General features: G+C 38.9%; 1 protein-coding gene across 1 annotated transcript; it reads left to right on the top strand.

The window, feature by feature from the left end:
* Positions 1-24,862, top strand: LOC127443029 (BTB/POZ domain-containing protein 2-like). Its single transcript, XM_051701508.1, has 9 exons — positions 1-541; positions 3,746-3,865; positions 3,953-4,109; positions 4,219-4,324; positions 4,585-4,782; positions 18,216-18,408; positions 18,673-18,760; positions 19,512-19,658; positions 23,726-24,862. The coding sequence occupies exons 1-9, from the start codon at positions 21-23 to the stop codon at positions 23,885-23,887; spliced, it is 1,692 nt and encodes a 563-aa protein (XP_051557468.1). The 5' UTR covers positions 1-20; the 3' UTR covers positions 23,888-24,862.
* Positions 24,863-26,723: the final 1,861 nt, after the last annotated feature.

Here is a 26,723-nt window from a genome sequence, read left to right as displayed (position 1 = left end):
GGCGCGCGCCTCAATTCAAGATGGCTACAGGGGACAATAGCGGTCGGATTCCGTGCTTAAATTTCTCCGGACTCGGACCTCTGGGTAACAGCCAACCGAGTAACAGTCCTTACGCAATAGCTGCGGCTCACGGAGGATCCGTGGGAGGCGGCGGAGGCTCTCAGGGCGGAACCAGGCGCTCGAACCCTCAATCGGGGCCTGCAGGCCTGGAAAGCCCCGGTGTTGCGTTGGGACCTCCGCCGAACCTGATGAACTCTCTCCCGGCGGCAGTGGCGGGGCCGCTGGGTGGGGCGATGGCTCCTGTCGCCTCGAATATGACAGGAAGCCCGTCCAACGCAGCGGTGACACCGGCTGTCGTCACGCACTCCGCTGCCCCGTCCGCAGCCGCCGTGCTCGTGTACCGGGAGCCCGTTTATAATTGGCAAGCGACGAAAAGCACCGTGAAGGAGAGATTTGCGTTTCTGTTCAATAATGAAGTGCTGAGCGATGTTCATTTTCTAGTGGGAAAAGGAATGGGTGTTCAGCGGATACCTGCACACAGGTGATTACTAAATACACAAATTGAATATAATTAAAGCAGGATAGTATACCAGCAAACTGCTAGTTCCATCAGCACTGAACATTCTGTCATCATTTACTCCAGATCATGTCGTTCCAAACCCGTATGACCGTAGATAGGGTTGCCAACCGTCCTGTATAATACGAAATCGTCCTGTATTTGAGGGAACAAAATTCTAAATATAATTTTTTGATTCCATAAACACCTGGAATTGATGACATTACATTGCAGTGATATGTCAGTGCCCGTTCCGAAAGAGAGAATTGGCTAAATGACGGTTAAAAAAAAAAAAAAAGCAGCAGTATGTAACTTCTGTCCCAGTTTAAGATGCAGATACAACTATAAGTAAGCCATTCATAGGTTAATTTTCTCAAACTATAAACACAGTGTATTTGTGGCACTATAAAAAATTCCTATTTGTTTTGAGAGACCCGTTTAGGCCCATCCCCAACAATGTTACTCAACCAATGGCGTGCGTTGTGGGCGGGACTATCTGACTGTTTGAACAACTGCAGTTTAGGGGCGTGTTCAGAAAGCTGTTTTGAAGACATTGTTTATTTTTGCAATTCCATTCAGTTGCAGAAATTACATCAGTTTTAAGTGAAGTACAATACAGTACAGGTTTAGTAAAAACCCTTAATGTAATTTTTTTTACATTTCCCTTGTGATAAACACTATTTACTGCCAAAACAACGACAATGTAATCCAAGGAGAAATACACTATGTTAAGTGTTTTCTCTCCCATAAATATCCATTATAATGCATAGTTGCTTAAAATAGTACTAAGACTTGTACTGAGACAGTGGCCCTGGAAGGCAAATTTGTTGTTGTTGTTGTTGTTGTTGTTATGTATACTATTTTTAACACATTAGTCTTGTGCTGTCTACAAACTGATTAGCCCAATTTGAAATGGTCATTGAGCTTTAAAAATGTAAAAGGCTTAAGTTTAATTATGGGTAAGAGAATGTTTATTAAAAGTGAAGATTGATAGAAATTTGGGTCTCCCAGGTCGTTGTATAAAAGCTGTTTTCATTTTCATTAGGGGCCGTTCACACCGAACACGTTTTTGTGTCCGTCGATGCTTTTTTTTTTTTTTTCAGTTGTTTTCCTATGTAAACAATCTCTAGGTGGACCTCTTTAACTGCTACACAGCATCTCATGCTGGAGTTCTGTTGAAAAATAAATTTTCCCGTATTTAAAGCTGGAATGTCCCGTATTTGGCTGGTCGAATGTTGGCAACCATAAGCACATTAAGAAAAGTTTAGCAGGATGTTCCCTCTGCTCTTTTCCATACAACGGAAGTGAATGAGGACTAGGACTGTCAAGCACCATATAAGTGGTTAATCTGAATTGTACACTTAGTTCCAAGTCTTCTGAAATCATATGAGATAAATATATATATATATATATATATATATATATATATATATATATATATATATATATATATACAGTTGAAGTCAGAAGTTTACATACACCTTAGCCAAATACATTTAAACTCAGTTTTTCACAGTTCCTGACATTTAATTGTAGAAATCATTCCCTGTCTTAGGTCAGTTAGGATCACTACTTTATTTTAAGAATGTGAAATGTCAGAATAATAGGAGAGAGAATGATTTATTTCAGCTTTTCTTTCTTTCATCACATTCCCAGTGGGTCAGAAGTTTACATACACTTGTTAGTATTTGGTAGCATTGCCTTTAAATTGTTTAACTTGGGTCAAACGTTTTGGGTATCCTTCCACAAGCTTCTCACAATAAGTTGCTGGAATTTTGTCCCATTCCTCCAGACAGAACTGGTGTAACTGAGTCAGGTTTGTAGGTCTTCTTGCTCGCACATGCTTTTTCAGTTCTGCCCACAAATTTTCTATCGGATTGAGGTCAGGGCTTTGTGATGACCACTCCAATACCTTGACTTTGTTGTCCTTAAGTCATTTTGCCACAACTTTGGAGGTATGCTTGGGGTCATTGTCCATTTGGAAGACCCATTTGTGACCGAGCTTTAACTTCCTGTCTGATGTCTTGAGATGTTGCTTCAGTATATCCACAGAATTTTCCTTCATGATGCCATCTATTTTGTGAAGTGCATTTGTCCCTCCTGCAGCAAAGCACCCCCACAACATGATGCTGTCACCCCCATGCTTCACGGTTGGGATGGTGTTCTTCAGCTTGCAAGCCTCACTCTTTTTCCTCCAAACATAACAATGGTCATTATGGCCAAAAAGTTCCATTTTTGTTTCAACAGACCAGAGGAAATTTCTCAAAAAGTAAGATCTTTGTCCCCATGTGCACTTGCAAACTGTAGTCTGGCTTTTTTATGGCAGTTTTGGAGCAGTGGCTTCTTCCTTACTGAGCAGCCTTTCAGCTTATGTCAACAGTTTACTGTGGATATAGATACTTGTCTACCTGTTTCCTCCAGCATCTTCACAAGGTCCTTTGTTGTTGTTCTGGGACTGATTTGCACTTTTTGCACCAAACTACGTTCATCTCTAGGAGACAGAATGCATCTCCTTCCTGAGCGGTATGATGGCTGCGTGGTCCCATGGTGTTTATACTTGTGTACTATTGTTTGTACAGATGAACATGGTATCTTCAGGCATTTGGAAATTGCTCCCAAGGATGAACCAGACTTGTGGAGGTCCACTATTTTTTTCTGAGGTCTTGGCTGATTTCTTTTGCTTTTCTCATGATGTCAAGCAAAGAGACACTGAGTTTGAAGGTAGGCCTTAAAATACATCCACAGGTACACCTCCAATTCAGTACACCTCCTATCAGAAGCTAATTGTCTAAAGGTGTGACATCATTTTCTGGAATTTTCCAAGCTGCTTAAAGGCACAGTTAACTTAGTGTATGTAAACTTCTGACCCACTGGAATTGTGATATAGTCAAATAAAAGTGAAAGAATCTGTCTGTAAACAATTACTCGTGTCATGCACAAAGTAGTTGTCCTAAATGACTTGCCAAAACTATAGTTTGCTAATATTAAATCTGTGGAGTGGTTAAAAATGAGTTTTAATGACTTCAACCTAAGTGGATATAAACTTCTGACTTCAGCTCTAAGTGTCAGTCAATAGAGATTTTGCTGTGTTGTGTATATCGGCATATGTAAATATTCATGTGTGCGGATGTATCAGTGGGCATGGCTTGTTTTTGATAGGCTTCATAAGATTTAAGTTTTGTTTTGCAGGTTTGTTCTGGCAGTTGGCAGTGCGGTGTTTGATGCCATGTTTAATGGAGGCATGGCCACCACATCTACAGAAATCGAGCTTCCTGATGTTGAAGCTGCTGCGTTCCTTGCCTTGCTCAAGTATTTTATTTGTCTCTCAGCATGTAGATAAATATTTATTCCTGCAAGCTCTATGTATGTGAATATTGACCCAGACCTTCTTCCCAGGTTCTTATACTCTGATGAAGTTCACATTGGACCAGAGACAGTGATGACCACTCTGTACACCGCAAAGAAATACGCCGTTCCGGCCCTGGAGGCCCATTGTGTGGAGTTTCTCAAGAAGAACCTGCGAGCCGACAACGCTTTCATGCTGCTCACGCAGGTACATTTGATTCACGAGACAACATGTTTGCTGAAAATTTGCAATGGATTCACGCCAGATTAATGTCAGTTTTCCTGTGGTTCTGAAAGAGTGATTGTTTGTTTTTAAGGCTCGACTCTTTGACGAGCCGCAGCTGGCCAGTCTGTGTCTGGAGAACATTGACAAGAACACAGGCGACGCTCTGGCTGCAGAGGGATTCACAGATATTGATCTAGGTACTGGATCACTACAGAAATAACAGAGTAACAAAGAAATCTCTACAGACACAGAACAGAAATCTGAGAACCTATCTGAGCAATGTTCATGCTTCACATACTCACAAATTAGTATTGTGTTTGCAGATGCCACATTCTTTAAAATGTTGTTACCTATTGCAATGACATTCAGACATATTTAAATGTGACTTAAGTGTCCAAATACTTTTGGGGTCACCATTAGCTTGTCGTAACCTTCTCTCTCTGTGTGTTTGTCACAGACACGCTTTTTGCGGTGTTGGAGAGGGACACTCTGGGTGTACGAGAGGTGCGTTTGTTCGGGGCAGCGGTCCGCTGGGCGGAGGCAGAGGCTCACCGTCAGCAGCTACAGCCCACACCAGAGAACAAGAGACGCGTGTTGGGCAAAGCCCTCAGTCTCATCCGCTTCCCCCTTATGACGATAGAGGAGTTCGCTGCAGGTCTGTGTGTAGGCAACCATTTGTTGTGGAATAAAAAAAAAATATTATGGGTTATTTTCAACATAATATTCAATGTGGTTGTTTACTGTACTGCATTATAATGAGCACCGACAAAGATCAGCTCCTCCCTCAATGTGATTAAATGAAAGGGAAACATGTTTACAGAAAATACACTTGCAGAGGAAGTGCAACAGGCAAGCATGCAACACTGCAAATGAACATTTAAAATATCCAGCTGTCATTGCAAAAGATTAGCTGTGCTCCAAAATTCCCTTAGTGAGTATTAATGTTTCAATTTATGCTCATCTCTAAAATATTTCAGAGAGTAGTAGACTAATACAGGTGCATCTCAATAAATTAGAATGTCGTGGAAAAGTTCATTTATTTCAGTAATTCAACTCAAATTGTGAAACTCGTGTATTAAATAAATTCAATGCACACAGACTGAAGTAGTTTAAGTCTTTGGTTCTTTTAATTGTGATGATTTTGGCTCACATTTAACAAAAACCCACCAATTCACTATCTCAAAAAATTAGAATACATCATAAGACCAATAAAAAAAAACATTTTTAGTGAATTGTTGGCCTTCAGGAAAGTATGTTCATTTACTGTATATGTACTCAATACTTGGTAGGGGCTCCTTTTGCTTTAATTACTGCCTCAATTCGGCGTGGCATGGAGGTGATCAGTTTGAGGCACTGCTGAGGTGGTATGGAAGCCCAGGTTTCTTTGACAGTGGCCTTCAGCTCATCTGCATTTTTTGGTCTCTTGTTTCTCATTTTCCTCTTGACAATACCCCATAGATTCTCTATGGGGTTCAGGTCTGGTGAGTTTGCTGGCCAGTCAAGCACACCAACACCATGGTCATTTAACCAACCTTTGGTGCTTTTGGCAGTGTGGGCAGGTGCCAAATCCTGCTGGAAAATGAAATCAGCATCTTTAAAAAGCTGGTCAGCAGAAGGAAGCCTGAAGTGCTCCAAAATTTCTTGGTAAATGGGTGCAGTGACTTTGGTTTTCAAAGAACACAATGGACCAACACCAGCAGATGACATTGCACCCCAAATCATCACAGACTGTGGAAACTTAACACTGGACTTCAAGCAACTTGGGCTATGAGCTTCTCCACCCTTCCTCCAGACTCTAGGACCTTGGTTTCCAAATGAAATACAAAACTTGCTCTCATCTGAAAAGAGGACTTTGGACCACTGGGCAACAGTCCAGTTCTTCTTCTCCTTAGCCCAGGTAAGACGCCCCTGACGTTGTCTGTGGTTCAGGAGTGGCTTGACAAGAGGAATACGACAACTGTAGCCAAATTCCTTGACATGTCTGTGTGTGGTGGCTCTTGATGCCTTGACCCCAGCCTCAGTCCATTCCTTGTGAAGTTCACCCAAATTCTTGAATCGATTTTGCTTGACAATCATAAGGCTGCAGTTCTCTCGGTTGGTTGTGCATCTTTTTCTTCCACACTTTTTCCTTCCACTCAACTTTCTGTTAACATGCTTGGATACAGCACTCTGTGAACAGCCAGCTTCTTTGGCAATGAATGTTTGTGGCTTACCCTCCTTGTGAAGGGTGTCAATGATTGTCTTCTGGACAACTGTCAGATCAGCAGTCTTCCCCATGATTGTGTAGCCTAGTGAACCAAACTGAGAGACCATTTTGAAGGCTCAGGAAACCTTTGCAGGTGTTTTGAGTTGATTAGCTGATTGGCATGTCACCATATTCTAATTTTTTGAGATAGTGAATTGGTGGGTTTTTGTTAAATGTGAGCCAAAATCATCACAATTAAAAGAACCAAAGACTTAAACTACTTCAGTCTGTGAGCATTGAATTTATTTAATACACGAGTTTCACAATTTGAGTTGAATTACTGAAATAAATGAACTTTTCCACGACATTCTAATTTATTGAGATGCACCTGTATATTGGTTTTTAATGGGGATTTGCTGTGTTTAAATCTTTTATCATTGACAATATTTATCCATATTTTTATATTCACTTCAATGCATTTTTTTAATTATTGTTAAATAATCAAGTGTTCTAAATTAAATTGTGGGCATGAAAAAAAAAAATAGGAATATATGGCAAGGTGCCCCATTAGCCAATATACAGTTGAAGTCTGAAGTTTACATACACCTTACATACACCCAAATACATTTAAACTCTGTTTTTCACAATTCCTGACATTTAATCGTAGAAATCATTCCCTGTCTTAGGTCAGTTAGGATCACTACTTTATTTTAAGAATGTGAAATGTCAGAATAATAGTAGAGAGAATGATTTATTTCAGCTTTTATTTCTTTCATCGCATTCCCAGTGGGTCAGAAGTTTACATACACTTTGTTAGTATTTGGTAGCATTGCCTTTAAATTGTTTAACTTGGGTCAAATGTTTTGGGAAGCCTTCCACAAGCTTCTAACAATAAGTTGCTGGAATTTTGTCCCATTCCTCCAGACAGAACTGGTGTAACTGAGTCAGGTTTGTAGGCCTCCTTGCTCGCACACGCTTTTTCAGTTCTGCCCACAAATTTTCTATTGGATTGAGGTCAGGGCTTTGTGATGGCCACTCCAATACCTTGACTTTGTTGTCCTTAAGTCATTTTGCCACAACTTTGGAGGTGTGCTTGGGGTCATTGTCCATTTGGAAGACCCATTTGTGACCGAGCTTTAACTTCCTGGCTGATGTCTTGAGATGTTGCTTCAATATATCCACATAATTTTCCTTCCTCATGATGCCATCTATTTTGTGAAGTGTACCAGTCCCTCCTGCAGCAAAGCACCCCCACAACATGATGCTGTCACCCCCATGCTCTCACGGTTGGGATGGTGTTCTTCGGCTTGCAAGCCTCACCCTTTTTCCTCCAAACAAACAAAAAGTTCCATTTTTGTTTCATAAAACCAGTGGAAATTTCTCCAGAAATTAAGATCTTTGTCCCCATGTGCACTTTCAAACTGTAGTCTGGCTTTTTTTATGGCAGTTTTGGAGCATTGCCTGCTTCCATGCTGAGCACCCTTTCAGGTTATGTCGATATTAGAGCCCGACCGATATGGGATTTTTGAGACCGATACCGATTTTAGAGGGGGAAAATTCACAGATTACCAATATGGTGGCCGATATAGCTAATTTTTGAGCTGGAATGAAAACAGACCTTTTCTATGTAGATTGTGCACTGATTTTGCACCGATATGACTATGCAAAGGTACTCAGAAGGCTGCTTTCTTAAATATTTTTATCAAAGAATATTTGACATTATTATTATACATTGTCAACAAATGCTAGAAATGAACACTGAGAAAATAAAGAATGAATAAAAATACAATAAATAGCTAAATAAACATCAGTACTGTTAGTATAAGTCAATTTCTGACCATTAAAATAAAGAATAAAATAAACATCAGTACTGTTTAGTATCAGTCATTGGCTGACCATTTAAAAAAGAATAAATAAAAATTAAATAAATAGCTAAATAAACATCAGGGGCCGGTTGCACCAGCTATACGTAAATTACAACTTAGTGCCCATTTATGCCACAACTAGGCTAAGTCACAATTTACACTCTACTAAATATTTGAGCGTTGCACCATTAAATTTATGTAGGACGTAACTCTACGTATAAACTAAATATATACGGCAGCCTTCGACCAGGAGTAACTGATGGAATAAAAAAGCAGACTGATATTTAATGACATCAATGAGCTCATGTTTTGGTTGACAGGCTTCAGTCCTTTCGACATATATGATGGTGTTGGCATTTGCACTCGTTTACATTTATGAGAGAGAAAAATAAAACGTGCTTTTAAGCGGCTCTTCAGCATGAAACCGATCTAACGGTGCCGTTTTTAGGGTGTGTCACCCGGTGTCAAGTTTCAACACATTTAAAATATATATATAGGATATTAAAATGAATAAATGTCTGTTTTTCCAGCCTGTTGTATTAGTATGCATCACCCCTCATTTATTTTAGATAAAGTTCCTATATATTATTATTTACACATTATTTCATTTGTGAATCCTGAACAAAACAGTTTGGTGAATACATGTTTACATGCTGACAAGGTATGAAAGAAGCTACGTGGTTAGCTAGTTAGTTGTAAGCTCATTGTCACGGAGAGTAAAATATGGACTTTATTTACTTTTCAGCATTGTGTCTCACCAGCTAGGTAACAGCGAAGCGTGAAATCAACACTCACCACACACAATTCACCACTGCACCTTTGTCTGCTGAGCTGCAAAAAGATGCTCTTATGTTTACCTTTCAATCTGCTACATTACTGACTGCACTGACAAACTATAGCTGTCTAACAGCAAACAGATGTGATAAACATGAGTGACATGGCTGTCAGGGACAGGGTTAGCATTATATTAGTTATATAAAATGATGGGGTCATTGTTTATTAACTTTCCAGTATGTATTTCACAAACAAGTTAGCAATTTAACGAGAAGAGACCGCTCAAATCCGCACTATTTAACTCCACCCTGTGTGCAGAGCCACCGTCAGCTCAGAGTCAGCTCTGTAAACAATGGAGCCAGAGCATGCTCTGCTGGACAAACTACACTATGACACCAATTCTAAAGCATTGTTTTCTGCATTATATGTTCTGAAAAAAGTTTTCATATCGGTGCATATTGGTAAAATATATGCCGATACTGATATATCGGTGAAAGGCTAATATCGGCCGATCGATACATAGGTCGGGCACTAGTCGATATAGGACTCGTTTTACTGTGGATATAGATACTTGTCTACCTGTTTCCTCCAGCATCTTCACAAGGATCTTTGCTGATGTTCTGGGATTGATTTGCACTTTTCACACCAAACTACGTTCATCTCTAAGAGACAGAATGTGTCTCCTTCCTGAGCGGTATGATGGCTGCGTGGTCCCATGGTGTTTATACTTGCGTACTATTGTTTGTACAGATGAACCTGATTTCTTTTGATTTTCCCATGATATCAAGCAAAGAGGCACTGAGTTTGAAGGTAGGCCTTAAAATACATCCACAGGTACACCTCCAATTCAGTACACCTCCTGTCAAAAGCTAATTGTCTAATTGCCTAAAGGCTTGACATCATTTTCTGGAATTTTCCAAGCTGCTTAAAGGCACAGTTAACTTGGTGTATGTAAACTTCTGACCCACTGGAATTGTGATACAGTCAATTAAAAGTGAAACAATCTGTCTGTAAACAATTGTTGGAAAAATAACTCGTGTCATGCACAAAGTAGATGTCCTAAACGACTTGCCAAAACTATAGTTTGCTAATATTAAATCTGTGGAGTGGTTTAAAAATGAGTTTTAATGACTTCTGACTTCAACTGTGTGTGTGTGTGTGTGTGTGTGTGTGTGTGTGTGTGTGTGTGTGTGTATGTATATATATATATATATATATATATATATATATATATATATATATATACATACAGTGGTGTGAAAAAGTGTTTGCCCCCTTCCTGATTTCTTATTTTTTTGCATGTTTGTCACACTTAAATGTTTCAGATCATCAAACAAGTTTAAATATTAGTCAAAGATAACACAAGTAAACACAAAATGCATTTTTTAAATGAAGGTTGTTATTATTAAGGGAAAACAAAATCCAAACCTACATTCTGTTTGAAAAACTCACAAGAATCATCAAGCAGGCAACCAAAATTACCGGCTCCACTCAAACCCAACATACAGACTCTTCACATCCCCTTCATCACTCCTTTCAGCTTCTACCATCAGGCAGCCGTTTCAGAGCGCCTTAGGCCAAAAGGAGAATTTACAAAAACTCTTTGATTCCCACTGCAATATCCATTTTAAATAAAGCCAAATAGACTGTCACTATTTTTCCTTTTTTTTCCTTTTCTTTATGCAGACTTGTACACTTGCTCTTATTTATTTATGGAATTAATAAGTTTTAATGTAATTTTATGCGAGTCTTTCATGGTTGTATGTTTGGATGTTGGTTGTGAGCCCCTAACCTAAGACTATGTGATAGGTAATAGTTTTTTTATTTTTATTGAATTGAACTGAAATTGAATTGAATAGAATTCCCCATAATGACAAAACAAAAAACTGATTTTTGATAACTTTGCAAATTTATTAAAAAGAAAAAACGAAAATATCACATTGACATACTGTAAATATTCAGACCCTTTGCTATGACACTTGAAATTTATCTCAGGTGCATCCCATTCCTCTGGATCATCTTTGAGATGTTTCTACACTTTGTTTGGAGTCCACCTGTGGCAAATTAAATTGATCAGACATGATTTGGAAAGGCACACACCTGTCTATATAAGGTCTCACAGCTGAAAATGCATATCAGAGCAAAAACCAAGCCATGAGGTCAAAGGAACTGCCTGCAGAGCTCAGAGACAGGATTGTGTTGAGGCACAGATCTGGGGAAGGCTACAAAAACTTTCGGCTGCATTGAAGTTTCTCAAGAGCACAGTGGCCTCCATAATTCTTAACTGGAAGAAGTTTGGAACAACCAGGACTCTTCCTAGAGATAGCCGCCTGGCCAGTCGGAACAGTCGGGGGAGAAAGGCCTTGGTAAAAGAGGTGACCAAGAACCCGATGGTCACTCTGGTTGAGCTCCAGAGATCATGTGTGGAGATGGGAGAAACTTGCAGAAGGACAACCATCACTGCAACACTCCACCGATCTGAGCTTTATGGCAGAGTGGCCAGACGGAAGCATCATGCTGTGGGGGGGTGTTTATCAGTGGCAGGGACTTGGGGACTGGTCAGGGTTGAAGGAAAGCTGAACGCAGCAGAATAGAGAGATATCCTTCATGAAGACCTGGTCCAGAGTGCTCAGGACCTCAGACTGGGCCGAAGGTTCACCTTCCAGCAGGACAGTGACCCTAAACACACAGCCAAGACAACGCAAGAGTGGCTTAAGGACAACTCTGTGAATGTCCTTGAGTGGCGCGGCCAGAGCCCGGACTTGAACCCAATCGAACATCTCTGGAGAGACCTGAAAATGTCTGTCCACCGACGGTCCCCATCCAACCTGACAGAGCTTGAGAGGATCTGCAGAGAAGAATGGCAGAAAATCCCCAAATCCAGGTGTGCAAAGCATGTCGCATCGTACCCAAAAAAACTCGAAGCTGTAATCGCTGCCCAAGGTGCTTCAGTTAAGGGTCTGAATACTTATATCAATGTGATATTTCAGTTTTTTTTCTGTTTTTTTCTTTGTCATTTTGTGGTATGGAGTGTAGATTGATGTGAAAATTTAAATAATTTAAATCGTTTTAGTATAAGGCTGCAACATAACAAAATGTGGGAAAAAATGAAGAGGTCTGAATGCACTTTATATACTGCAGGGACTTACCTAACAGAAGGGTGAAAAGAAAAATGACACTGAAATATTTAAATACAATTGTTAATATAAACTACTGTTTTCATTCAAATTCATCATCTTTTATCTCAGTGGAGCAGCACAGACAGTAATTCATTTATTCGCTTTGGCGCCACCCTCAGGTGTAAGCACTTTGTTATGCTTTCTCTGATTCCCTTGTTTACCGCCCTTTCATTCAATACTTTACATATGTTCATTCAAATTTAATCATGCCCGCTACTACAAATGGCCAAGGTAAGCATGCATACCAAAATGAGTAAGCCAATCAGAAGCTCCTTCCTTCAGTCACACTATCTGAGACTAGATTTGTTTTGCGTCAACATGTTCAAGTTCACGTAACTAATGCGTTATTAGGTGCTAAAATGGATATAGTGTAAGCATCGATCACCTATGTGGATTTAGCAAAGTTAATTTCAATTAAAAATCGAGAAAGAGAGGCTATCGAATCTTTAACAAACAGGCAACTTTTAGAACAAAATGACAGAGATGTTCATTTGCAAGGAGAGATGCATGGATTTTGTGTTCAAGTGAAGGTAAGTTAATGTATTAAAAGTCTGTGTTATCGATACTAGGTCATTGTTTCTGGTTAGTCTGAGACTATGAAGTGGTGATCTGGCAATCACGTCCTTCTTGTGTTATGTCTGTTTTATAGTTCTAATGTTAAGGTGCAGTGTCTGTTTAAAAAAATATATTAAGGGATGACTGCCGTGTTTACGTTACATTTGCCTTGTGCATTCAGGTTAAGATTGGTGGTCAGATTAGTTAATTGCTGCTGTCTTTTCCAGTGTTTCTGAACTCTGGGAAGAGTGACATGTGAGGCCTATGACGTTGAAATTAGTAACTGTCACTCTTTTCTTTTTGTTGTGTCAAAACAAGCTCTTCTGGCAATATGGTTCATTGTATGATTTAATGTACATAAACATGCTCAGCTCAATATATGACAACCTTTAATTTGTGTGATATGAGCAATACTACTGTCAATTGTTTCCATTGACTTGTGGGTTCTAAGGCAACAATTTACGTCAACATTTCGGCAACATTACACTTACACGTATACCGCGTTTTGGGCTCAGCGTTTAATAATGTGGATTAAAAATCTTTGATGCTTGCCCAGTCTCAAAGCCCATGGCACGTGCCTGATATACTGTGTGTGTGTGTGTGTGTGTGTGTGTGTGTGTGTGTGTGTGTGTGTGTGTGTGTGTGTGTGTGTATATACACTGTATTGCCAAAAGTATTCGCTCACCCATCCAAATAATTGAATTCAGGTGTTCCAATCACTTCCATGGCCACAGGTGTATAAAATGAAGCACCTAGGCATGCAGACTGCTTCTACAAACATTTGTGAAAGAATGGGCCGCTCTCAGGAGCTCAGTGAATTCCAGCGTGGTACTGTGATAGGATGCCACCTGTGCAACAAGTCCAGTCGTGAAATTTCCTCGCTACTAAATATTCCACAGTCAACTGTCAATGGTATTATAACAAAGTGGAAGCGATTGGGAATGACAGCAACTCAGCCATGAAGTGGTAGGCCACGTAAAATGACAGAGCGGGGTCAGCGGATGCTGAGGCGCATAGTGCGCAGAGGTCGCCAACTTTCTGCAGAGTCAATCGCTACAGACCTCCAAAGTTCATGTGGCCTTCAGATTAGCTCAAGAACAGTGCGTAGAGAGCTTCATGGAATGGGTTTCCATGACCGAGCAGCTGCATCCAAGCCATACATCACCAAGTGCAATGCAAAGCGTTGGATGCAATGGTGTAAAGCACGCCGCCACTGGACTCTAGAGCAGTGGAGACGTGTTCTCTGGAGTGACGAATCACGCTTCTCCATCTGGCAATCTGATGGACGAGTCTGGGTTTAGCGGTTGCCAGGAGAACGGTACTTGTCTGACTGCATTGTGCCAACTGTGAAGTTTGGTGGAGGGGGGATTATGGTGTGGGGTTGTTTTTCAGGAGCTGGGCTTGGCCCCTTAGTTCCAGTGAAAGGAACTCTGAATGCTTCAGCATACCAAGAGATTTTGGACAATTCCATGCTCCCAACTTTGTGGGAACAGTTTGGGGATGGCCCCTTCCTGTTCCAACATGACTGCGCACCAGTGCACAAAGCAAGGTCCATAAAGACATGGATGAGCGAGTTTGGTGTGGAAGAACTTGACTGGCCTGCACAGAGTCCTGACCTCAACCCGATAGAGCACCTTTGGGATGAATTAGAGGGAAGACTGCGAGCCAGGCCTTCTTGTCCAAAATCAGTGTCTGACCTCACAAATGCGTTTCTGGAAGAATGGTCAATAATTTCCATAAACACACTCCTAAACCTTGTGGAAAGCCTTCCCAGAAGAGTTGAAGCTGTTATAGCTGCAAAGGGTGGGCCGACGTCATATTAAACCCTATGGATTAAGAATGGGATGTCACTTAAGTTCATATGCGTCTAAAGGCAGATGAGCGAATACTTTTGGCAATATAGTGTGTATATATATATATATATATATATATATATATATATATATATATATATACATTCACTGATGAGCCGAAATATTAAGACCACCTGCCTAATATGCTGTTGGTCCTCTGCGTGCTGCCAGAACAGCACCGACCCGCCGAGGCATGGACTCTACAAGACCTCTGAAGGTGTCCTGTGGTATCTGGCACCAAGACATTAGCAGCAGATCCTTCAAGTCCTGTAAGCTGCGAGGTGGAGCCACCGTGGATCGGACTTGTTTGTCCAGCACATCCCACAAATGTTCAGTCGGATTGAGATCTGTTGAATTTGAGGCCAGGGCAACGCCTTGAACTCTTCAACCATTCCCGAAAAATGTGTGCAGTGTGGCCACTGCCATCAGGGTATACCGTATATGTGGACAGAGGACATCATGGGCACTCTGACCGGTCTGCAGCTACGCAGCCCCATACATAGCAGGGTGCGATGCACTGTGTTTTGTGACGTATTCTTCCTGTAACCATCATTAAAATTTTATGTGACTTGTGCCACAGTAGACCTTCTGTCGGTTTGGACCAGACAGGATAGCCTTCGTTACCCTCGCGCATCGATGAGCCTTGGGCGCCCAACACCCTGTCGCCGGATTGTGGTTTGTCCCTCCTCTGACCACTGTTGGTAGGTACTCATCACTGCTGACCAGGAGCACCCCACAAGCCTTGCCATTTCAGAGATGCTCTGACCCAGTCATCTGGCCGTAACAATTTGTCCCTTGTCAAAGTCGCTCAGGTCTTTACTCCCGCCCATTTCTCCTGCATTCAACACGTTGACTAGGAGAACTGATTGTTCACTTACCATCTAATCTACCCAGACCTTGACATGTGGCCTTGTTAGGAGATGATCAACGTTATTCGCTTCACCTGTGAGCAGTCATAATGTTTTGGCTCATTTGTGTATATATACACTGGCGGCCAAAATTTTGGGATAATGTACAGATTTTGCTCTTATGGAAAGAAATTGGTACTTTTATTCACTAAAGTGGCATTCAACTGATCACAATGTATAGTCAGGACATTAATAATGTGAAAAATTACTATTACAATTTGATAGTTAAACTACTTCAAAGAGTTCTCATCAAAAAATCCTCCACGTGCAGCAATGACAGCTTTGTAGATCCTTGTTATTCTAGCTGTCAGTTTGTCCAGATACTCAGGTGACATTTCACCCCACACTTCCTGTAGCACTTATCATAGATGTGACCGTCTTGTCGGGCACTTCTCACGCACCTTACAGTCTAGCTGATCCCACAAAAGCTCAATGGGGTTAAGATCCAGAACACACTTTTCCAATTATCTGTTGTCCAATGTCTGTGTTTCTTTGCCCACTTGAACCTTTTCTTTTTTATTTCTGTTTCAAAAGTGACTTTTTCTTTGCAATTCTTCCCATAAGGCCTGCACCCCTGAGTCTTCTCTTTACTGTTGTACATGAAACTGGTGTTGAGCGGGTAGAATTCAATGAAGCTGTCAGCTGAGGACATGTGAGGTGTCTATTTCTCAAACTAGAGACTCTGATGTACTTATCCTCTTGTTTAGTTGTACATCTGGTCTTCCACATCTCTTTCTGTCCTTGTTAGAGCCAGTTGTCCTTTGTCTTTGAAGACTGTAGTGTACACCTTTGTATGAAATCTGCAGTTTTTTGGCAATTTCAAGCATTGTATAGCCTTCATTCCTCAAAACAATGATTGACTGATGAGTTTCTAGAGAAAGCTGTTTCTTTTTTGCCATTTTTGACCTAATATTGACCTTAAGACATGCCAGTCTATTGCATACTGTGGCAACTCAAAAACAAACACAAAGACAATGTTAAGCTTCATTTAATGAACCAAATAGTTTTCAACTGTGTTTGATATAACGGCAAGTGATTTTCTAGCACCAAATGATCAATTTAGCATGATTACTCAAGGATAAGGTGTTGGAGTGATGGCTGCTGTCTAGACATGATCAAAAATTACTTTTTTCAAATAGTGATGGTGCTGTTTTTTACATCAGTAATGTCCTGACTATACTTTGTGATCAGTTGAATGCCAATTTGGTGACTTAAAGGACCAATTTCCTTCCGAAACAGCAAAATCTATACATTTTGGCCACCTGTGTGTGTGTGTGTGTGTGTGTGTATCCATTTCAAATTAAGAGTGAATTTTAGGCTTGTTTATAGTTAAAAGTCCCTGGTTATGTACCACATCTTCATTTTTTCATAGTAAGAAAAGACAAAAAAAAAAAAAAAAAAGGACGAAAGACTCAAAGTTATTTAACATTCTATAAAAACGATCTGCTGATTAATCGGTTATCTGCCTTTTCCACTATTTTGGTTATTGGTATCGGCAAAATCCACCATCAGTTGACCTCTATAAGAGAGAACCTTTTTATGAGGGTAATCTCTATAAAATACAAAATGTTTATCCAGTAATCACAAAAATGAAATATGTTTTATTCTGCTGACACCCTTTGACATGTTTTTAAGCAAGTCAGCCCAGAATCAGTTTTAGAGTTTTTATGAAAAATGGATCTTAAACATCTTTATATAGGTTTTAGTTGTTTTACCTGTTTTTATATTTTAACCTGGATTTATCCAAGAAAATAGAAGCTGGCATGGCGCTAAAAACAAACAAACAGTCATGGAAAATTATTGGTCAAAAGATCTGGGAACCCTGGATAATTTATACCCGCTCTTTCAACTAAGAAAGTAAACTTGGTACATTCACTTTGTGCAAACTGAGGGACAAGTCAATATTATTGTCTGTGATAATCGAGTCTTTAGACGTTACATTGAAAATAACCTTAAATATGCCTTTAAGGCTGGTTTATATTTTCTGTATTTTCCTTAATATATGTCATATTTTGTTTTGTTGGACTGTAAGGTCCTGGTCAAACACACTACACATCATAACACACATTCTTACTCCCAAAGAGATGAAAACACCAGTCATAGACAGTAGTAGCATTTTAAAGTAGCCTATTCAGAGTATTATGCTTTCTACAAAGTAGTTTAAATATTCTGTCTACCATAACTTCAGTTTGCTGACAAACAGGATTACCAGTACTCTAAGACCACTGTCACACGCAACTACTCACATTCCCGCAAAATGACATTTCATCGCACCACTAGTAAAACCATTCAGTTAGTGAACCAAACAATTGGTGCATAGTAAAATAGGGTTGCAAATTTATGAAACATCCTTAATCGACAGTCGTTAACGTTAATGAAATTAATACAACAAGCATATTGTTTCACTCACAGACTAAAGTGTGTTCATTTGTATGTGCAAGTGTACAGAGTTACATATAAACAGATGTGGATTATTTGTTGTGTTTTTCACGAGACGTAAACTTAAAGCAGATGCTCCAGATTAAAATGAGCCCAAATACAAGGTGATAAGATATGTAGATCTTGAGGTGATCTTCCCCGAGCATCTCATGGGTCCTAACGCCTGCCTCATGCACATATGGCTATCACTGCGACTTATCTGTGTTTTTGTTTTTTTCCCAACAATGCGATTTGACCAGGTATAAATTGCTGGTGTTATCAGTTGGTTTTGGAACTGTGATTGGAAGCGATCTGATTTAATCAAGCATGTGTACTCTGTGTTTCACTTAGGTCCTGCCCAGTCGGCCATTCTGACAGACAGGGAGGTCGTGAGTTTGTTCCTGCACTTTACTGTAAACCCTAAACCACGTGTGGAGTTCATCGACCGGCCGCGCTGCTGTCTGCGGGGGAAAGAATGCAGTATCACACGCTTCGGACAGGTGGAGAGCCGCTGGGGTTACAGTGGAACCAGCGACCGCATCCGGTGAGAAAGACGCCTATTAGAGATGCATAATATATCGGGACCATATCGGTTATCGGCCGATATTAGTTGTTTTTAATTCATATTTAGGATCAGTCAATATTGGATATGCAAGTGTGGATGCTCTTTTTCAAGATATTTTTTTATTTAGATTCATTATTCTGTGCTACTTTACACTTAATCTATAAGAACACTAATAATTACACTGTTAAACGTAATCTGTCGTGCCATTTTTCAGGAGTATTAATGTTCAGTCTCTATTCGCAGATTCTCTGTAAATCGCAGGATATTTATCGTAGGTTTTGGGCTGTATGGATCCATACACGGACCTACAGACTACCAAGTCAACATACAAGTAAATATGCTGAACTGAACTTCCTGTTTTAGTGATGAAATGTAATAATAAAGGTGCACAAAGTAATTTTTCGTCGGGTCATGTGATCTTAACATAGGGCCCTTATGTAGAATCAAACAGCTTTCTCTAGAGCTCTGAAATGACTTCTACAGTCTTTTTTCTCTCAGTTTGGAATGCCCAATTCCCACTACTTAGTAGGTCCTCGTGGTGGCGCAGTTACTCACCTCAATCCGGGTGGCGGAGAACAAGTCTCAGTTGCCTCCGCTTCTGAGACCGTCAATCCGTGCATCTTATCACGTGACTCGTTGTGCATGACACCGCGGAGACTCGCAGCATGTGGAGGCTCATGCTACTCTCCGCGATCCACGCACAGCTTACCACACGCCCCATTGAGAGCGAGAACCACTAATCGTGACCACGAGGAGGTTACCCCATGTGACTCTACCCTCCCAATTTGGTTGCTTAGGAGACCTGGCTGGAGTCACTCAGCACACCCTGGATTCAAACTCGCGACTCCAGTGGTGGTAGTCAGCGTCAATACTCGCTGAGCTACCCAGGCCCCACTTCTACAGTCTTGATGTTATGTTAGTGTACATACTGTAATTTTAAACAGATTTGTCTAAAGAATTATTCATTTCTTGTGTGTAAAATGTTTTCAAGTGGAATAAATACTTTGTGCACCTTATAGAATTGCATCATTTACCGTACATTGTTCAAATGCATGTCTATTCAGTGAATCTCTTTTACTCAGATCATTCACACAGACAGCAACACAGTTTTGGGTCAGAATGACACAGGCTTCAGCTGTGACGGGTCAGCCAACACATTCAGAGTAATGTTTAAAGAGCCAGTGGAGGTTCTGCCCAACGTCAATTACACCGCCTGTGCTACAATGAAGGTAAAGATGGAAAAACTTGATTCACACACATGAAAAGTGAAGTTTGGTTTAAATTTTCTATTTTACATTACCACAACACCATGACCCTAGCAAATGATTTGATTAAGTTGTTGTTGTTTTTTTGTAATGGCTAGGGGCTGTTACGATTATAAAATTTGGCTGACGGTTAATTGTCAAAAAAATAATTGCAGTTTCATGACCTTTACGATTAATTGTCATACTTTTTAAGCTGTATGTGTGCTTCATACACCTTAAGTCATTTATTCATATTTAATTGGGAATCAAATAATAAAATAGGGATATATAATTTCCTTAAATGCTTTAAAAATAGATTTTTAAATATCAAAGTGTTTCTAAATACTTCAAATAACTACTGCTCTTTTTGGTCAACTTTAGTCTTGGTCCATTTTATATTCACACTGTTGTTTTTCTAACCCAGCCAACCTGTATAGCTATTATATTAAAGTATATTATGTTATATATTATATTATGTATTACTGTAGACTTTGTCAGTTCAAACCAGTCTGGCCATTCTCTGTTGACCTCTCTCGTAAACAAGGTGTTTCCATACACAGAATTGTCGCTCACTGGATGTTTTTTGTTTTTGGCACCATTCGGAGTAAATTCTAGAGACTGTTGTGTGTGAAAATCCCAGAAATATTCAAACCAGCCCGTCTGGCACCAACAATCACCCATGCGATTATCTAATCAGCCAGTCGTGTGGCAGCAGTGCATACAATCATGCAGATACAGGTCAGGAGCTTCGGGTAATGTTCACATCAACCATCAGAATGGGGAATAAATGTGATCTCAGTGATTTGGAGCGTGGCGTGATTGTTGGTGTCAGACGGGCTGGTTTGAGTATTTCTGCATGCGCGGCATTTTGTAACAGATGCACATCAGAACGCGGCACAGTCAGAGTTCAGTTGAATAAGACACACAAACGCGCCGTTCATGACATTTATATATTCGCTTAAAATTTAGACAGTAGAATGTGATTGGAATTTGAAATGCACAATAAGATAACCGTGATCAGACGATTATTTAATAATCAGGACAGGCCTAGTAATAGCCAATAGTCTTTCGTTTATATCACAGCCGTGAAACCATGATTTGCTTTGATTTGGACAAACATTTTTATACGCCCCCGTGCAGAAGATGATGTCATCAATAATGTTGGTCCATTTTCAGAAAAAGTGTACATTTTTAAATCTGTTTGGTCAACTTTTATTGTCCATTATATTTTAAGTTGTGAAATTTTAAATAACACCAATCTACAGAAAGTCAGATTTCTTTCATCAAATTGTTTATGATGTTTCCAGGAGTGTTGGTTATTCATGTTTTTAGACGTTACAGACATTACATCAGTAATTAGCATAATTAATTCTGATTTAAAGTAATGTCCAGCATCATCCAATCACTGTCAACCATGTTCAAATAAAATGATACATTATAAATTCTGAATCTATGTACTGATTATCATTGTCACATGTCTGTCAAACATGTTGAGTGATCCAAACATCATCTGCAGCCTGAAACTGAACTTTTGATCAGATTTTAGGAGTGAATGTACTTAACTGCATAGAGAGCTATAGGATGCTCCCTTGCTCCCTATTTAGTGAATGACTTAACCTCCAGTGTGCTGTCTGTCTGCACTGGTCTCAGAACAGTTTGAAATGCACCTTATTTTCATCCTAACTCCATATAAAGCCTCTGAAAGCTTTTGGAATTTGGATCACAGTTAATAAATGGATTTCTATGGAAAAAATGCACTTAAGTACACATTAGTGTACATTGTGTTTATCAGTGTGACGTTTCACGATAAATCAGTCAAATTTAAAAAATGGCATATCGTATGAAACTAGAGACTCTAATCTTTTTACTCAAACAGGTTTCAATGTAGAAACGTAATTAGGTTCTCTTACCAGATGTAGTTTTGTTGGCGTTTCTCCCAAAGACAAACTCTGCTGTGGTCAGCGCCATGTTGTTTTGTCACATGACTCCGTACATCAAAAGTTTAACCCTTTACTGACAGCACAGAGTCTTCTGAACTGAGATCAGTCAGTTTAAATGAATTTAAATTATGCGTTGCGTATAGCGAAGCCAAAATACAACATCCATGCATGTGTATGTGAGGTCGCACAAGGATATAGATGACCTCAAAGCTCATAGACATGAAATAAAAGCCACAAAACTCAAATTGTAGCTCAGTGAAATTCCAGAAAGTAGTCTCATTAAAACATCTTTAATTTGTCTATGTACATGCATCACAGGAGATTTATGTCATTTTTGTGTCATTTCCAGCACATCTCAAATTCTGTATTGTTTAATTTTGTAAAAAAAAAATTCTAATAAAATGACAGACTGCTTTGTCTTGCTAAGGATAATTTTATTCCTAAGATTTTATATATCCTAAATACATGCAATTAAATAATATTTTAACACTTTTTACAGCTTGATTGAAAAAAATATTCTGCTCACAAATTATATTTTCCTTGTTTGTTTTTTGGTCTCATATTTCATCTCAAGCGTGCTCTTCACTCACACATTTGTCCACTTAGTTAACAAGTACACTTACTTTTATTAAACTTTATTAGGGGATTTTTTTAGTGTGGTGGAAATGACGCCACAACTGAAACAGTTGTAATTTTCTAAACATTTATTATAGAAATAATTTTCAAACTATAAATATTGAAATATTTTGTTTATTTTACTTTATAGTTTTAAACATGTAATAATTTTGATTGGGTTACACTTTATTTTAGTGTCCTTGTTACAGTGTAATTACACAAGTAATTACTGATTATTACTAATTAACAACATGTACTTACTATAGGTTTAGGGTTAGTTGCTTGTAATTATGCATAATTTAATGTTATTACTATAGTCAATACATGTCAAATGTGTAACAACGACACTGTAAAATAAAGTGTTACCTTTTATTTTTATAATCTATTTTCATAGTTTAATATTGAAAGTCTGAGTCTCAAGGCTAAAACAGTCAAATCTATACATAATAGACATTTGAAAAGTACCAAAATTAAATGATGAAGGCCTGGTAAAAAGTTTCTAATTCAGTTTTAATTAGACCTTCATATAACACAAAGAAAAAAAGTTGGAATATGTTACTTATAATAAAAATCAATCCATGGGACAAGTTAAAACATGGGTTCTTTAACCCAGTAAGCTCTGAAAATGTTTTTAAAGATTTCCTGTTTCAGTGGCATACCCGAAATTAAATGCTTATAACAAAACAAAAAAAATAAGGAGGGTCAAGTGTTTGGTATCATTGTAAAGAATTTTGTTATGATATAAATTATGATACATACCGAGACTCTCAGCCTAAGAAACTGAAAAAAAATTTAGCCAAAAATTCACTATTTTTCTTATTTGACATTATATATATCTGGTTGTAAATAAGGTGGCTTTGTATAACTGCTTTTGTTTTGTTCCCAATCATGTCAACTGTATCTGAGAAAATGTTTGTGTTGATACGACAAAGCAATCAAAAGTTATAACATACAAAAATAATTTGTCATAGTGTCCAAAAACGTCTCCAAACAAATAAAACATAATAATTGTACATAAGAACTAATTACACATGCAAACACAACAATGACTAAAGGTTTGCATAGCATGCAGACATGATTTTAGTAATGAGATTTCACAGAATGAGTTTCATTCTGTGTCATTTGAGTCATCATTGAGTCTGTGTCATGTATTTGGCGCCATCTCCTGGTGGTCATATGTAACATTGTGCTTCATGTGGATTATTTAATGATCTCTGCATCTGATTACCTTATGTGTGGGCTCGTTTGAAAGATAATCACATCCTCTAAGTAATGGTATGTGCTATTTTATATTCTGTTTATTTTTCGTGAAGTTATAAGCAATGATTATTTTGTTTCTCGCGGGCCCATTTGAGCTTAACGGGTTAATGCAGTAAACTTGTCTATATCAAGAAATGACTGACATTCCTGATACAGATCATTTGATATAGATTTGTTTTCAATTTGAGTGTTTTGTCAATAGCCATCAAAAGTCTCAGCATCTCTCTCATCTCGCAGGGTCCAGATTCACACTACGGCACTAAAGGTATGAGGAAGGTGACGCACGAGTTGTCCGGATCCGGAACCAAAACCTGCTTCACGTTCTGCTACGCAGCAGGCAACAACAACGGCACATCTGTGGAGGATGGCCAAATCCCAGAAATCATCTTCTACACGTAGTAAACCATGACAACGCAGGGCTCACACACAGACTGTTTCCATCGGCACATAACGGCTCTATAGTGCACGTGATGCTGTAGCCAAATCTGACAGTAAATTAGTGCAAAGAAATGGACAATTGAGCCACTTATTATCATTACAGGACGGACGGTTTATCTTCAGGGGCTTTTGTGCATTTAATAACCGATAGTGTGTCCATATTTACACAATACAATCAACTGAACAGGAAACTGTTAACTAGAAATGCATTACTAATCCATGACAGACATAGTTTAAATGTTAAATATAGATGTTTATTTTTATGGATTTTTAGCAGCTGATTCAGCATCAGTGTATTTGGGTTGCAATTTAAAATCTTGCCAAATCAATCAGCACCTCACACTATTTCAGAGCATTTAAATATATATGGAGTGCATGTCACAAAACCTGCCAAGAACACGTCTGGGACACATTTCACCCCATTTTCTTTATGCAAAATATCATTTCACAAAAATTATTTTTGTTGATTTTGGGGTGACATGACCCCTTAAAAGTGTTTTTTGTAAACATTCACCCATACCCTCCATTATTAAGGACAACACCTTTTGATGTATATGCAACTTTATGATTTCCATTTATGTTGGTACAGATCGGATGAAATTATGGGTCATTCTAGAGGTTTGGGAATGCCGTGGTCTGTTACTTTCTCTTTTGTGCCAAGGTTTCCTGTTTCTATAGAATGACTCCTTAAATGTTATAATGAATAATTTCAGCACTTAATGTAACTATAGAGGATAAACAAATCAGGAATGCCACATTATTTATTTAGACAGGATGGACCTCAAAATTAAGTCAGCTTGAACTTGTGCATGCCATCATTACGACTGTAGACTGTTTGACACACACCTGTGGGTTTTTCATTGTGGATGGTTCTGTAATATTGCACCTGTTTCTGTGATTACTCCAGTCAAATAAAGTTGAATCATATTCTTTAAACATGAGTATGTTTGACCAGTTTGGTTTAGGGTGGTCACTTATTTTTGCTCTCAAACATGATCGATTGGATGAGCAAAAATTTAAGGTTTGAATTGAATAAAACTTTTAATTTTTCTTTAAACACTTGGCATGTTGAAACCATCTGGGAGGTTAAACTGTTTAAATGGAACACTTTATGGTTGGATTAAGAGCAGTATCTTGAAAAATATCACGTCTGTCTTTGATGCAGCAGGGTTTACATTGATTCAATTGCAATATTGTCGAAAGTAACTGACTTAACACAACCTCAAAAACTATATTAGCTTTAAAAAATAAGCATTTGCTGTATATACAAGCATTAGTTTTCTGAATCGGAATATGCTACTACTATAATGTGAATAAACTGAGCAAAATAGTTTTTCTTTTAGTAATATTTAAAGGGATAGTTCACCCAAAAATGTAAATTCAGTCATTGTTTACTCACCCCTTTTGTGAATAAATGTTGTGCTCAGTGATGTCATACAGTGGCAGTTTATGGTTACCACCTCTTCAAGCTTCAAAAGAACACAAAAGATGTCGACCGATGTTGGATTTTGCCGATACCGATAACTTGGGTGGTGGAAAAGGCTGATAACCGATTAATCAGCCGATAGTTTTTAAAATCGATTCATAGAATTCATAGAATTTTAGTTATTTTTCAACCAATAATAATCAGAAAAAAGAAGATTGGGTGCTTAACATGGGACTTTTAATGACTAAACAAGCCTGAAACACATCAGCGAGTCTTATTTTAAAATGACGTAGACTTACAATGCTCTATATTTAATATTTACCAAATTAGGGGGCCTGGGTAGCTCAGCGAGTACTGACGTTGACTACCACACCTGGAGTCGGAAGTTCGAATCCAGGGTGTGCTGAGTGACTCTATTCAGGCTTCATAAGCAACCAATTGGCCCAGTTGCAAGGGTGGGTAGAATCACGTTTAGTTAACCAAATTGTGGTCGCTATAATGTGGTTCTCGCTCTCGGTGGGGTGCGTGGATGCCGCGGAGAATAGCGTGAAGCCTCCGCACGTGCTACGTCTCCGCGGTAATGCACTCAACAAGCCACGTGATAAGATGCGCAGATTGACTGTCTCAGATGCGGAGGCAACTGAGATTCGTCCTCTGCTACCCGGATTGAGGCGAGTCACTATGCCATCATGAGAACTTAGAGCACACTGGGGAGAAAAAAAAATAAAGATATATATATATATTTTTTTTTATTTTATTTTTTTTACCAAATTAAGCTTTTTATAGCCTATATATTATTATTATTATTCACAATATGAAGTTGGAGACACAATCTACGTGCTGACGAAGGACTTTTCTATATAGTCTCATTTTTCTTTGCATGCCCTCGCTTCAATTTGAAAACCATTTTCAGAGGAACAAGAAGGAATAAAAAAAAAAAAACTATTGGCAATCATTGGCATAATTTTTTCAGATAACCGATAGTTCCAAAAAGCAAATATCAGCTCTGATTAATCTGCAAAACCGATATATCGATCTACCTCTAATTCAGAAATCTAATAAATTATTCCATGAGATTGTCATGAACGCATATGATAAAGTTTGGTGAGAAACAAACCAAAATCTAATGTATTATTTAATGACACTGTTGACCGACTGTTGATCTTCTGTGCGCGAATTGATGCATTTCTATGCCCAGTCTTATTTTTTTGGAACGTTTTTGGACAGGTGCCAGTTCACAGTGGACGGAGTTACGCACGTGATGCTGAAAATATAAAACAAGTGGTTGATAGAATGTACTGTCGCTCATCACTGCTGGTTGGGACAAAAACTGTGATTACCATAGAAAATATACATTTTATCGCGTCGTTT

This window comes from Myxocyprinus asiaticus, chromosome 6 (assembly GCF_019703515.2).
Source record: "Myxocyprinus asiaticus isolate MX2 ecotype Aquarium Trade chromosome 6, UBuf_Myxa_2, whole genome shotgun sequence".
NCBI classification, from domain to species: domain Eukaryota; kingdom Metazoa; phylum Chordata; class Actinopteri; order Cypriniformes; family Catostomidae; genus Myxocyprinus; species Myxocyprinus asiaticus.
This window is presented reverse-complemented; position numbering and strand designations above follow the sequence as displayed.